General features: G+C 21.2%; 4 protein-coding genes across 4 annotated transcripts; all 4 read left to right on the top strand. All coding sequences in view use genetic code 6, as the record gives it.

Annotated features, from left to right (window-relative positions):
* Positions 1–395: 395 nt before the first annotated feature.
* On the top strand, positions 396–1,091 carry TTHERM_000066709 (transmembrane protein, putative; the record flags this gene model as incomplete). The annotated part of the gene is made up of 1 exon (XM_012795541.1): positions 396–1,091. The coding sequence occupies one exon, from the start codon at positions 396–398 to the stop codon at positions 1,089–1,091; it is 696 nt and encodes a 231-aa protein (XP_012650995.1).
* A 1,594-nt stretch (positions 1,092–2,685) lies between these two features.
* Positions 2,686–3,819, top strand: TTHERM_000066708 (hypothetical protein; the record flags this gene model as incomplete). The annotated part of the gene is made up of 3 exons (XM_012795540.1): positions 2,686–3,058; positions 3,118–3,543; positions 3,638–3,819. The coding sequence occupies 3 exons, from the start codon at positions 2,686–2,688 to the stop codon at positions 3,817–3,819; spliced, it is 981 nt and encodes a 326-aa protein (XP_012650994.1).
* Positions 3,820–5,623: 1,804 nt separating this feature from the next.
* On the top strand, positions 5,624–6,241 carry TTHERM_000066707 (transmembrane protein, putative; the record flags this gene model as incomplete). Its single annotated transcript, XM_012795539.1, has 1 exon — positions 5,624–6,241. The coding sequence occupies exon 1, from the start codon at positions 5,924–5,926 to the stop codon at positions 6,239–6,241; it is 318 nt and encodes a 105-aa protein (XP_012650993.1). The 5' UTR covers positions 5,624–5,923.
* Positions 6,242–10,611: 4,370 nt separating this feature from the next.
* Positions 10,612–15,002, top strand: TTHERM_00066730 (hypothetical protein; the record flags this gene model as incomplete). The annotated part of the gene is made up of 7 exons (XM_001007712.2): positions 10,612–10,933; positions 10,993–12,109; positions 12,166–12,230; positions 13,361–13,666; positions 13,763–13,916; positions 14,607–14,684; positions 14,732–15,002. The coding sequence occupies 7 exons, from the start codon at positions 10,612–10,614 to the stop codon at positions 15,000–15,002; spliced, it is 2,313 nt and encodes a 770-aa protein (XP_001007712.2).
* Positions 15,003–15,024: the final 22 nt, after the last annotated feature.

The raw sequence follows: 15,024 nt of genomic DNA, 5'->3' as shown, positions 1-15,024 counted from the left end.
GATGAAAAGGTTGATTAAATTACTCTATTAATTATTTATTGCAATAAACCAAAATAAGAATTTAAATGAGAAACTGAATCAAGATTTTTGAATATTTTTTAGATAAATTTTATAGACTAATTATACTTTTTGTAATTTTTAAGAATTAATGTTTGTTACGATTGAGATATGTAACCTACCTAATAATTACAAGAAATTCTTAAATGTAAAAATTTCTAAAATTTATTAATTTATCAAAACTAAAAATATCAAATCTATGATTAGTATGATATAGTTTTTAATGGTTAGAGGTTTGGGTATTTTCTTATAAATTGTGTCAAAAACTAGGAATTGTTTTTTTTATAAATTAATTAAAATAATTAAATAAATAAAGAATAAATATATTGTAAAATAAAATGAAGAGAATATAACAAAATAATTAACTTTTAAATTTATTTTAACAAGATCTACTCTAAAAATTTATTGTCTTCTAAACATATGACATAGTGAAGCTCTATGACAGAGGATTGTTACTGTCTATTATTTTGCTAATAATTAAGCATTCTCTGTATTTTTCATTCTCAATTCCAACCTCAATACGATAACATAAATCAAATATTCACTACCTTAACCGATTAGAATATAACATGAATAATCTATCAAAAAATTATACTTCTCTCATTTTTTATTTAACATTAAATAGCATCATAACATTTTTTATAATAATAAAACTTATTCAGTTTTCAACTAATCAAATTAAGTAAAAAGACCAACCAAGTATAATTTTATTTAACAAATCAATTAACAACAACAATAATAACAAAGATCTATTCATATCTGTGATATTACAAGTGTATAGATATACATTTTTTTTGCTTTCAACGATGAGTTCTTTATTCAACATATAAGATTCAACCGTTTTATCAAGTATTAACATCTTTCTAACATGGACTATCAGTAAGTTAAATATTTTTCTCATTTGCTTCAAATAAATTTATTTTTTTTATTAAAGCATTTTTTATTTGCTTTCACAGCTACGATGCCAGATTTATCTAGAGAGATTACTTAAATATTAGATTTAAATGGATGTATTATATGGAAGTATTAATTGACATCTTAAATATGGCTTTATATAATTTTTTTAACTCTGATGTCTTGATAATTTACAACATTTTCAAATATGCTATTTTATTTTTACTTAATGTTATCAAAATACCATACTAAAATAAAAGCATTCAGATTTTAAACTGTTCACTTTGTTTATTTAATCTAGCTTAGAATATTTATATTTTGCTGTTTATTAAAGACCATTTGGTAAAAGTATATTATCTATTAATTGCTCTTTCAATTCCCTTTTGCTATAAAATTGCTTAGAGTTTAATTGAAGCTAGACTTAACTTTTTGATTGATTCTCTGAAATTCAAATTTAATGTTCCTAAAGAAAATTTAAGAAATTTAAATATTTCTTAAAGTGATTTGGAGCATTTAGATATTTTTATTAAGCATTTTTACCATAAAAGCCCACAAAGTTATGATAGATATTTGACTTCTTAGGAATCAATCTTTTTAGAATAGATTACTTATTTCCACAAGAATTCATGCAGCTAACAATTATTTTGCTTTTGTTCAAATGTAATATTTATTTCGTCTGATCTTTATTATCTAATAAATTCTTAAACAAATTAATTTAAATTAATTATGAATTTACTTAATTAAAAATTCTGTAAGTCTAAAAAAGTATACTGATGTAATCCAATTCATTTGAAATCTTACAACTAACTTTCTATTTCAAATATTTAGTTTTAATTAATTTAATCGATTAAAATCAAAGGATTCTATTTTTCAAAATAAGTTAAATCATTTAAAAGATATTTATTTGTATATTACTTTATTATAAAGGAAATATTAACCTAAGAAGACCGCGAAAGCGAAAAAATTAGAAAAAAATTCATAACTAAGTATGTAGAGGATATTTTAGAAAGTGTAAATATCTTAGGAAATTCATTTTTTGTATAAAACTTATAAATTGCATTTTTCGTTGATGTATTATAAAATGAAGCGAAGTCATTAACTTTAGCTCTTAAATTATGGAATGAATAAAGTTAATAAATAAATATATCATAAAAATAAATGCTATTTAATAGCATCAAATATGTTAATTAATAATAATTTCTTATAAGATCTAAATAGAGTAACCATGATTTGAAAAATCTAGTCAATTAATCGAAACGCAGCTTCTTTGAATAAATAAAATTTGAAGAAGATCTTTCAGAATGTATACAAATGCTTAAAGAATGTTTAAATATAAAAAAAAATTTGATACAACAAATTGGAGTTAATCACTTAGATTTACAAGAATCATTCGAAATAAGCATGATTCTTTTAAAGAAAAAAGCTTAATTGGGCAGTTAACTTTTAAAATTGATAAATATTTCTAAATAGTGCTATACTCTTTAGATAATAATTGAAATATTTTAAGAAGCATTCCTTCATAATTAACCACTTTCTAAAAATATTTAATAATTTAACTTACTGAATTCAAGAAATTTAAATTAAAAAGAAAATATTTTTAAATTTTAAAGCTAAAGTTGTGTGCTTTTTGTAAGTTTAATTAATATCGGAAAAATAGTAAGCGCTTCAAATAATCTATATAGTGTTATCCCCATTTATAAGTAAGATGAATCTATAGGTAAGGATATTAATTATATGATTCCAAAGTCTATAGCATAAGCTCATAGTAATTTAATAAAAAATTTTTTGGATAGTAACTTTTCTAGATAGATTACTAAATCTCATAATTTGTTAATTGGAATCGATAAGCAAGGTTGGGCTATCCCATACTAAATTAAACTTCAAACTTGCATGATTGGCTTATCTGATTATGGAGTAACTGCTTAGGTTAAGTAAATATAAGACAGTTTTTTGTATTTGTCTGTAGATTTAGGAAAAAATTTTAATATAATTACATGCTCATAGATACTTTTTAATACTCTCTTTAAAGAAAATCATAATAGGCATTCACTTGATTAAATAAGACTAGATTTATATATGCCTACTTTAGCTAGCTTTACTAAAAAAAGTAATAAATTATTTGTTAAATATTATTTAAATTACAAAGTATATTATTTAAAATTAAAGATAGATATGAAAATTCATTTTATGAGACAATATTTGTGAAACCAAAAAATAAAAACTAAACTCAATTTGATAATTTAAAATAATCACCTGAATTCATAGAATTATTACTGTAGATGGACATATTTAAAATATCAGCATAGTGCACATTCATAGAAAATAAATTTACTTAAATTTTATAATTAAAAATTAATGAAGTAGATTTGATCGAAGAAAATCACCATAAAATAGAATTTTTAAAATAATCAATGGATCATTTAGAGCAATTCCAAATAATTTCTTAAGAATTTACTCAATAGCAAAAGTAAATTTTAGATCAAAAAAACAAATTTTTTAATAACTAAAAACAAAATTCTCTCACTTAAAACTAAATTAATGGAGATAGTAGAAATTTTATTTCTGAAAAAACCTATAGCGGATCTAACAACAGTAATTTAAAATATATTTCAAACGAAAATATTATTTAAAGTCCTAGATAATAGTATTAATAATTGGATTTTACTTCAAAAATTTTGCAAAATAGTATTGTAGAAACTACAAAACTAAAACAGTAATCATAATAATTCAGCTAATACAAAGTTTAAGAAGAAAATTAAGCTTAAAACAATACATATCAATAGATTCAAGCAGAAATAAGCAGTTAACCTGAAATTTTATTCTCCTCAATAAATGTTTTAAGTACTAAAAGGGATAGTACTAAATTGATATAATAATAGCAAAGTTTGATTTCTCCAAATATAATAGCCAGAAATACAATTTTAGATTAAAATTATCCTTTTAATTCTATTGAAACAATTGACTAATTTACTTTAGATAACTACAATCAAAAAAATATTAATACCTTTCAAAGAAATTTGAACTTTGATTAATTTATATAAAAGCCTAATAAAACTGCCAGCAATCTTCGTAGGATGAGCTATCTAAGCTAATCAAATATTATTAAATCGTTCAAAGATAAAATGAAATCTCGTGAATTGAACTTGGAAACAGAATCCATTTAATAGACTAAAACCCTAAGAGATAAACAAAAATAATTCACAAACAAAAAGATTGGATCACTTCAAAAACTTCAAGAAGCCAGCACATAATCTTAGAAATCTGAAAATTCCTACAAAAAGTAAAATATTTTTTTGAACATACTTTTTAATTAATTAAATAAATAAATAAATAAATAAAAAAGAAAAATGATCAATATGATTAAAAAACCATCAAAATTAATTGGTCTGTAATTAATAAAATATTCTGGTATTTTAGCGCTACTATCTATGATTGCCATGAATATAATTAATTTTGTTTAAACAAACAATAATTTATTGCAACAAAGAGAAGAATATCAAAATTTTGATTGGAGCTTTAACATAAAAAAGTGCTAATAATTGATTTTGTAGTATTAATCAATATTACAACTATATCAATCAAACACTTTTGATGATTAAGAAAGCAAGACAGGTAGAGATTTCAATGATGATATTTATTCAAGCTAAATTTAAATTTATAACAATTACAAAAACCTAATTATTTAAACTTATTAAGCAAACTCTACTTATACAAATTCCATTTATTCAGAAGTTTAGCATTAATTTTTAAATTTTACTTTTACATATCCATATGGAAAGTAATTAGTTAGCCAGTAGAGCTTTTAGTATGTTTTAAAAATATTATTAGCCTTTTAGTACAAAGTAGCTTATCAATTAGATGATACATTATAAGATGAGATATAAATTCTCTTTAATTACCAATAAGTAATAGATTAATTTGATAAAATTGATTTAAATGCTATGTTGTCAATTAAAACTAAATATTAAGATATCAAATAACAGGCTAATTTATATTTAGCTTTGAATATTTTTATTTCAGTTATCTTTTCTTTGAGCTTCATGCCAATATTTATTTACATTCAAAAACTGAGACAAAGAATTTTAGCGCTTTTGGCTACTTTTACTCCTGAAAAACTTTAAAAAATGTTGAAATCTGTAAATGATTCTTAGGATAATATAAAGAATGAACTTTTGAGGGAGTAATATGGCATTCCAAACCAATTTAATGAAGGCTAATTAAATCTAGACAGTTAAAAAGATAGAATAAAATCTTCTTTTGCTTCTTCAACTTGTATTCAAACTATCCAAAAAAATAAAAGTTTGAGTTCTACATCAAAGTTAAATTTGTGTAGCTTTAAAATTTGCTTTTTTGCATTTTTATATTTATTGTGTAATATAACCTATTCAGTTACAGTAGGCATTTATTAAAGCTATTTCTTAGAAGCAATTGAGAAGAATATTGAATTCTAAAGTAATTTTTTTTATTAAATTTAAATTATTTTTAAAATATTTTGACAAAAATATCTTATAATTTTCATTTAATATGATTAGAATAAATAAACAGTATAGCTGAGTATGTTATAACAATAGCAAATTAAAGGGTAATAATGGTGATTGTCTATAATGGAGCAAATAGTCTCTATTAAACTTACTAAAAACAGTAATAAGGATAATATGAACAATTAAAATCAAAATTAGACTCCTTATATAATATTATAGATAACTAATAAAATAATAAGCATTTTAATTCTTTTTTTAACAATAATTTTATTGAGAAAGTCCTTTAAAAAAATTCTTGCTCAACAATTAATGAAAATTAATAATATTTAACAGTATAAGGATTTAATATTACAGAATGTAATTAAGTAAAATAGAATATTTTTTCCTCAGGCTTGATTTCATCAACAAAATGGTTTTTGTAGTTGTTTGAAAGCTAATATTAATTATATTAAGCTGATGGCTTAGATAATTCTGATTTTTTTTTTTCAAATATGTCCATTGTTTTTAGTGAGTTATCTCTTTCAGATTAATTCTACTACTAAAAGTATTATGAATACATCATAAATGCATTGACTGAGTTTACTATGAAAAATTCTTATGATAATTACACCTTTTTTATAAAATTAAATATCATAATGATATCTATTTAGCTAGCCTTGTTTGTGATACTTTCTCAGTTCATTTATCTGAAATTTTACTCAAATATGTTTAACAAAATTTAAAAAACAAAATTAGTCTTAGACCTAATAGATCTAAATTTTATATTAGAAAATTAGTATATAATGTCTTATTTGTGCAAATATAAATGATCTCTTTGAAAATTACAAAATAAACTTTTTTATATAAATATAATGATGTATTTTTTATTAAGTATTTGAATTGTTATCCAAATAAATAAATTTATTTTAATTAATTGAAAAATCTAATATTTTTAATTTTTGATGTTGCTTTGTTTATATTTTAATTTGAATGCTTTAATTATAATTTCAATTACTATATATTCAATAAGTGTATAAGCAGTGTATTATCTTAATTTTTATTATTTTTTAGATGATCTATGATGTTATAAAAAAAGATATTGTATATTTTAATGATAAGATAAATTGATTTTAAAAAGAAATATTTATTCTTTAAAAATTGAAAATAAAATTAGATTAATATTTTATTTATCTCTAAATTATTATTATAATTATATTTAATATTAATTTTAATATAAAAAATATAAATATGATATATTTAAATAGATTTTTTTTACATTCAAAAAGCCGGTAATTGAGATGTCTAAACTGAAATCGAGGTGGCCTTAATATATGAACCATTACAGTCTTTCTCTTATTTTATGGAAATGAATGCCATTAACTTGCTCAAAATTTAGATTTACTTACATATTCGGGTTTTTCTATAGAGAAGTGTGATTAAGCAGCAAATGATATATTTACTGCTGGTTTAGTCAAATTAATTAAAAAAGTTTATGATCTATATATCTCTAGAATACAAATCTATTACATTAAAAGCAATTTAACTTATGATTGCTATAACCTAATGATTATTTTAAAGTTTTACTAGCCATTTTACATGTTTATTTAATGTTGACGACAGTTAGAACTTACTTTAAATTCTTTTAGAAGTAAACGAACTAGCTTAAGGAAACAAAGCTTCTTCTTGATTCAGTTGAAATTCACACACTAGAAGATAATTAATATATTAACTTATTTCAAATTATCTATATGAATGTAACAAAAGATTAGTTAAAATAATAAAAAACAAATTAATTCTATACAATTCTACATATTAATTTACTTTTCGCTTAACTTTTCTAATTAAAATATTCTCTTTTTGACTTTATATCATGTGTATGTATTCTAATAAACAATCCCGAAGAATATAAAAGTTAAATAATCAACTTTGGTGTGTGGATTCAATATAAAAGTTACATCTCTTTCAAAAAATATCTATCTTGAATTTAATAAAAAAAACGAGTTACACTGTAAATAAGATGAGATATCAATTAATTAATTCTTCTTCTTTTTTCGTTTGAAAAATCAATTTTACCAATTAAAAATGAAATAAAATATGAGTATTATGAACATAATATAAATGGCTTTCGTTTTTATAGTTATACAATACTATCTAAAATTGTGTTTAGGTAATTTTTACAATCATATGTTAAAAATTTATTCCCTTAAAATGAAGATATTTTTATTTAAAATAAGTAAATTAGCATAAATTATTTTCAATTTAAAAAAACAAGTTAATAATTTATAATTTTTTTTTTAATTGAATACTTTTTTGATTTAATTTAACTTTATCTTATAAAGTTTAATATTCATGATTTATTTAGAAAATAATTAACTTTTAAAGAGAATTTATCTATAAAAATAATATATATTATAAATTATAAATAATTAAAACTATTATTTTTTAAGAATCAGCTGAGATGATATGATATGGTCTATTAAATTACTCTATTAATTATTTATTGCAATAAACTAAAATAAGAATTTATTTAACTGAATCAAAATTTTTCAATATTTTTAGATAAATTTTATAGACTAATTATGCTTTTTGCAATTTTTAAGAATTATTAATTTTATGATTGATATATGTAACCTACCTAATAATTATAAGAAATTCTTAAATGTAAAGATATATAAAATTGATTAAATAATTAATTAAAACTAAAAAATCAAATCTATGATTAATGTAGAATCTTTATGATAGTGTTTTTTAATGGTTAGAAATTAGGGTTTTATCTTATTAATTGTGTCAAAAACTAATTATTATTTTAATATAAATTAATTAAAATAAATAATAAATATATTCTAAAATAAAATGAAGACAATTTAACAAAATAATTAACTTTTAGATTTATTTTAACAGAATCTACTCTAAAAATTTATTGTCTTCTAAACATATGACATAGTGAAGCTCTATGACAGAGGATTGTTACTGTCTATTATTTTGCTAATAATTAAGCATTCTCTGTATTTTTCATTCTCAATTACATCCTCAATACAATAACAAAAATCAAATATTCACCATCTTAACCAATTAAGAGAATATTACGTGAATAATCTATCAAAAAGCTATACTTCTCTCATTTTTTTTTTAACATTAAATAGTATCATAGCATTTTTTATTATTATAAAACTTATTCAGTTTTCAACAAATCAAATAAAGTAAAAATATCATTCAAGTGTACTTTTATTTAGCAAATCTAGTAACAACAACAATAATAACAAAGATCTATTCATATCTGTGATATTACAAGTGTATAGATATACATTTTTTTTGCTTTCAACTATGAGTTCTTTATTCAACATATAAGATTAAACCGTTTTATCTAGTATTAACATCTTCCTAACATGGACTATCAGTAAGTTACTTATTTTTCTCATTTGTTTTAAATAAATTTATTTATTTTTTATTAAAGCTTTTTTTATTTGCTTTCACAGCTACGATGCCAGATTTATCTAGAGAGATTACTTAAATATTAGATTTAAATGGATGTATTATATGGAAGTATTAATTGACATCTTAAATATGGCTTTATATAATTTTTTTAACTCTGATGTCTTGATAATTTACAACATATTCAAATATGTTATTTTATTTTTACTTAATGTTATCAAAATACCATACTAAAATAAAAGCATTCAGATTTTAAACTGTTCACTTTGTTTATTTAATCTAGCTTAGAATATTTATATTTTGCTGTTTATTAAAGACCATTTGGTAAAAGTATATTATTTATTGATTGTTCTTTCGATTCCCTTTTGCTATTAAATTGCAATGAGTTTAATTGAAACTAGACTTAATTTTTTGATTGATTCTCTGAAATTCAAATTTAACATTCCTAAAGATAACTTTAGAAAATTAAATATTTCTTAAAGTGATTTGGAGCATTTAGATATTTTTATTAAGCATTTTTACCATAAAAGCCCACGAAGCTATGATAGATATTTGACTTCTTAGGAATCTATATTTTTAGAATAGATTATTTATATCCACAGAATCTCATGCAGTCAACAATCATTTTGCTTTTGTTCAAATGTAATATTTATTTCGTCTGATCTTTATTATCCAATAAATTCTTACAAAAATTAAATTAAATTAATTATGAATTTATTAATTTAAAAATTTTGTAAGTCTCATAAAATATTCTGATGTAATCCAATTCATTTGAATTTTTTCAACTCACTTTCTATTTCTAATATTTATTTAATTTAATTGATTTAAATCTTTTATTTTTCAATAGAAATTAAATCATTTAAAAAGATATTTATTTGTTTATTATTTTATTATAAAGGAAATCTTAACCTAAGAAGACCGCGAAAGTGAAAAGATCAGAAACAAATACATAACTAAGTATGTAGAGGATATTTTAGAAAGTTTAAATAGCTAAGGAAATTCGTTTTTTGTATCATACTTATAAATTGCATTGTTTATTGATGTATTGTAAAATGAAGCGAAATCATTAACTTTAGCTCTTAAAATTTGGAATGAATAAATTTAAAAATTAAATATATCATAAAAATAAATGCTCATTAATAGCATCAAATATGTTAATTAATAATAATTTCTAAAAAGATCTAAATAGAGTAACCATGATTTGAAAAATCTAATCAATTAAACAAAATGCAGCTTCTTTGAATAAATAAAATTCGAAGAAGATCATTCAAAATGTATATAAATGCTTAAAGAATGCTTAAATTTAAAATAAAATTTGATACAAAAAATTGGAGTTAATCATGTGGATTTAAAAGAATTATTCGAAATAAGCATGATTCTTTTAAAGAAAAAAGGAAAATTAGGAAATAAACTATTAAAAATGATAAATATTTCTAAATAGTGTTTTACTCTTTAGATACTAATTGAAATATTTTAAGAAGCATTTCTTCATAATTAATCACTTTCTAAAAATACTTAATCAACAAGCTTACTGAATTCATGTTATATAAATGAAAATTAAAATTAAAAAGAAAATATTTTTAACTTTTCAAGCTAAAGCTGTGTGCTTTTTGTAAGTTTGATCAATATCGGAAAAATAATAAGAGCTTCAAATAATCTATACAGTGTTATCCCTATTTATAAATAAGATGAAGCTATTGGTAAGAATATTGATTATATGATTCCTAAGCTAATATCTTAAGCTCATAGTAATTTAATAAAAAATTTTATGGAAAGTAACATTTCTAGATAGATTACTAAATCTCATAATTTGCTAATTGGAATCGATAAGTAAGGTTGGGCTATCCCATATTAAATTAAACTTCAAACTTGCATGATTGGCTTATCTGATTATGGAGTAACTGCTTAGGTTAAGTAAATATAAGACAGTTTTTTGTATTTGTCTGTAGATTTAGGAAAAAATTTTAATATAATTACATGCTCATAGATACTTTTTAATACTCTCTTTAAAGAAAATCATAATAGGCATTCACTTGATTAAATAAGACTAGATTTATATATGCCTACTTTAGCTAGCTTTACTAAAAAAAGTAATAAATTATTTGTTAAATATTATTTAAATTAAAAAGTATATTATTTAAAATTAAAGATAGATATGAAAATTCATTTTATGAGACAATATTTGTGAAACCAAAAAATAAAAGCCAAGTTCAATTTGATAATTTAAAATAATCACCTGAATTCATAGAATTACTACTGTAGATGGACATATTTAAAATATCAGCATAGTGCACATTCATAGAAAATAAATTTACTTAAATTTTATAATTAAAAATTAATGAAGTAGATTTGATTGAAGAAAATGACCATAAAATAGAATTTTTAAAATAATCAATGGACCATTTAGAGCAATACCAAATAATTTCTTAAGAATTTACTCGATAGCAAAAGTAAATTTTAGATTAAAAAAGCAAATTTTTTGCTAAATAAAAACAAAATTCTCTCACTTAAAACGAAATTAATGAAGATAGTAGAAATTTTATTTCTGAAAAAAACAACAGTGAATTAAACAAAAACAATTCAAAATATATTTCTAATGAAAATATTATTTAAAATTCTAGATAAACGATCTAATAACTGGATTTTACTTCTAAAAGTTAGCAAAATAGTATTTTTGAAACTACATAACTAAAAGAGTATTCATAATAATTCAGCTACTACAAAGTTTAAGAAGAAAATTAAGCTTAAAGCAATACACACCTGTAAATTCAAGCAGAAATAATTAGTTAACCTGAATTTTTATTCTCTTCAATAAATATTTTAAGTAATAATAGAGATAGTCCTAAAATGATCTAATATTAGTAAAATTTGGTTTCTCCAAATATAATAACCAGAAATTCAATTTTAGATTAAAATTATCAATTAAATTCTATAGAAAAATTTGACTAATTTGCTTTAGATAACTAACTTAATCCAAAAAATATTAATAATTTTCAAAGAAATTTGAACTTTGATTAACTTATATAAAAATCTAATAAAATTGTAAGCAAACCATGTAGAATGAGCTACCTTACTTAATAAAATATGATTAAATCATTCAAAGAAAAAGAGAAATCTAGTGAATCGAACTTTTAAATGAAATCTTTTTTAAAAAAAAAAACCCTAAGAGATAAAACAAAGTAATTCACCAATAAAAAGATTGGATCGCTTCAAAAACTTCAAGGGACAAGCATATAATCTTATAAATCTGAATATTCCTACAAAAAGTAAAATATTTTTTTTTGAACAAACTTTTTAACTAAATATATAAATAAAAAAAAAGGTCAATGATTAATATGATTAAAAGACCATCAAAATTAATTGGTTTGCAATTAATAAAGTATTCTGGTATTTTAGCGCTATTATCTATGATTGCTATGAATATAATTAATTTTGTTTAAACAAACAATAATTTATTGCGACAAAGAGAAGAATTTCAAAATTTCAATTGGAGCTTTAACATAAAAAAGTGCTAATAATTGATATTACAGTATTAATCGATATTACAAATATATCAAGCAAACATTTTTGATGATTAAGAAAGTAAGACAGGTAGAGATTTATTTGATGATATTTAATCAAGCTAAATTTAAATTTATAATAATTATAAAAACCTAATTATTTAAACATATTTAGCAAACTCTACTTATACAAATTCCATTTATTCAGAAGTTTAGCATTAATACTTAAATTTTAATTTTATTGATCCATTTGGAAAACAACTAGTTAGCTATTAGAGCTTTTAGTATATTTTAAAAATCTTATTTGCCTTTTAATTCAAAGTAGCTTATCAATTAGATGATACATTTTAAGATGAGGTATAAATTCTCTTTAATTACGGATAAGTAATAGATTAATTTGATAAAATAGATTAAAATGCTATGATTTCAATTAAAACTAAATATTAAGATATCAAATAATAAGCTAATATATATTTAGCATTGAATATTTTTATTTCAGTTGCCTTTTCTTTGTGTTTCATACCAATCTTTATTTACATTCAAAAACTTAGACAAAGAATTTTAGCGCTTTTGGCTACTTTTACTCCTGAAAAACTTTAAAAAATGTTGAAATCTGTAAGTGATTCTTAGGATACTATAAAGAAAGAGCTTTTGAGGGAGCAATATGACCTACCAAACCAGTTTAATGAAGGCTAATTAAATCTAGATAGTTAAAAAGATAGAATAAAATCTTCTTTTACTTCTTCAACTTGTATTCAAACTATTCAAAAAAATAAAAAAAGTTTCAGTACCACATCTAAGCTGAATTTGTTCAGCTTTAAAATTTGCTTTTTTGCATTTATATATTTATTTTGTAATATAACCTACTCAGTTACAATAGGTATTTATTAAAGCTATTTTTTAGAAGCAATTGAGAAGAATATTGAATTCTAAAGTAATTTTTTTTTATTAAATTTAAATTATTTTTAAAGTAATTCGACAAATATTAATCTTAAAATTTATTATTAATATAATTAGAATAAATAAACAGTATAGCTGAGTATGTTATAACAATAGCAAATTAAAGAGTATTAATGGTGATTGTCGAAAATGGAGCAAAAAATCTCTATTTAAGTTACTAAAAACAATAGTTAGATTAATATTAACAACTAAAATAAAAATTAGACTCATTATATAATATTATAGATAACCAATAAAATAATGAGTATTTTAATTCTTTATTTGAAAATAATTTTATTGAGAAAGTCCTTTAAAAAAATTCTTGCTTAACAATTAATGAAAACTAATAATATTTAACAGTAAAAGGATTTAATGTTACAGAATGTAATTAAGTTAAATTGAATATTTTTTCCTCAGGCTTAATTTCATCAACAAAATGGTTTTTGTAGCTGTTTGAAAATTAATATTAATTATATTAAGGTGATAGCTAAGATGATTCTTTTTTTTTTTTTAATATGAACAAAGTTTTTAGTGAATTATCTCTTTCAGATTAATTCTATTTCTAGAAATATTATGATTATATCATAAGCGTATTGACTGAGTTTGCTATGAAAAATTCTTATGATAATTACACGTATTTTATCAAATTAAATTTGATAATGATATCTATTTAGCTAGCCTTGTTTGTGATACTTTCTCCGTTCATTTATCTGAAATTTTACTCAAATATGTTTAACAGTATTTAAAAAACAAAATTAGTATTAGACCTAATAGATCTAAATTTTATTTTAGAAAATCAATATATTATGTCTTATTTGTGTAAATATAAATGATCTATTTTTAATTTCCAGAATAAACCATTTCTTAATCATATATCTTTATTAAGTATTTGAATTGTTAAATAAATAAATAATATTTTTTATTTTTTGACATTACTTTAAATTTTTATTTGAATGCTTTAATTATATAGTATATCAAAATCAAAATGTTTTGTGAGTTTAACTATCTTTTATCTTCTCTTTATTGACTTTTTATTATTAAGTTATTAAAATTAGTTTAGAACAATTTACATGAAATGGAGGTCAAGGATGTTTTTCATTAGGGTATGGATTATTCTATATCATAAAATTGATAGAATAATTAGGTTAAATAAGAGCACTGGTAGCATTGAGTTAAAGAACAAATATAATAAAAATGCTTATAAAATAACTAGATAATTTACTCATTTTGTAAGGTAAGCAATTTAAAAGAACCAAAACATGAGCTTTAGACAAATTCAAGCAGTCAATAATATTAATATATTATGCTTCTCACAAAAAATAAGGCGAGGCGATAGTTAAATGACTAAGGGCTTAAGTGTTTTAAAGTACATATAAGGCACAGAAATAGTGAGAATATTGAAGTAAAAAGAATGAAGTTTTTAAATAATCATAAATAATGAGTCGATAGGTGGTACTATGTTTATTTTAGTGATGAGTTTATGTTTAACACTGAGACTAATGGTAATAAATTTGCTTGGGAAAAGACTAAAAGTGAACTGGATAAGATTATGGTTCCTATAAAAACTAGGTTTCCAAATTTTCGCATTCACTTATGGGCTTTAATCAGTTATGAGGGAGCCGAAGCGATACGTTTACTAGAAGGTAGTGTGAACCCTGACGTTGCAATTGATTTATATAGTAGATAGCTTGATAAAAGAAGATAAAATCTTATAGTTTGATAACACAAAGGATCATGTTACT

This window comes from Tetrahymena thermophila (assembly GCF_000189635.1).
Source record: "Tetrahymena thermophila SB210 genomic scaffold scf_8254811, whole genome shotgun sequence".
NCBI lineage: Eukaryota > Ciliophora > Oligohymenophorea > Hymenostomatida > Tetrahymenidae > Tetrahymena > Tetrahymena thermophila.
Note: the sequence above shows the minus strand (reverse complement) of the source record. Positions and strands in the feature narration are given on the sequence as shown.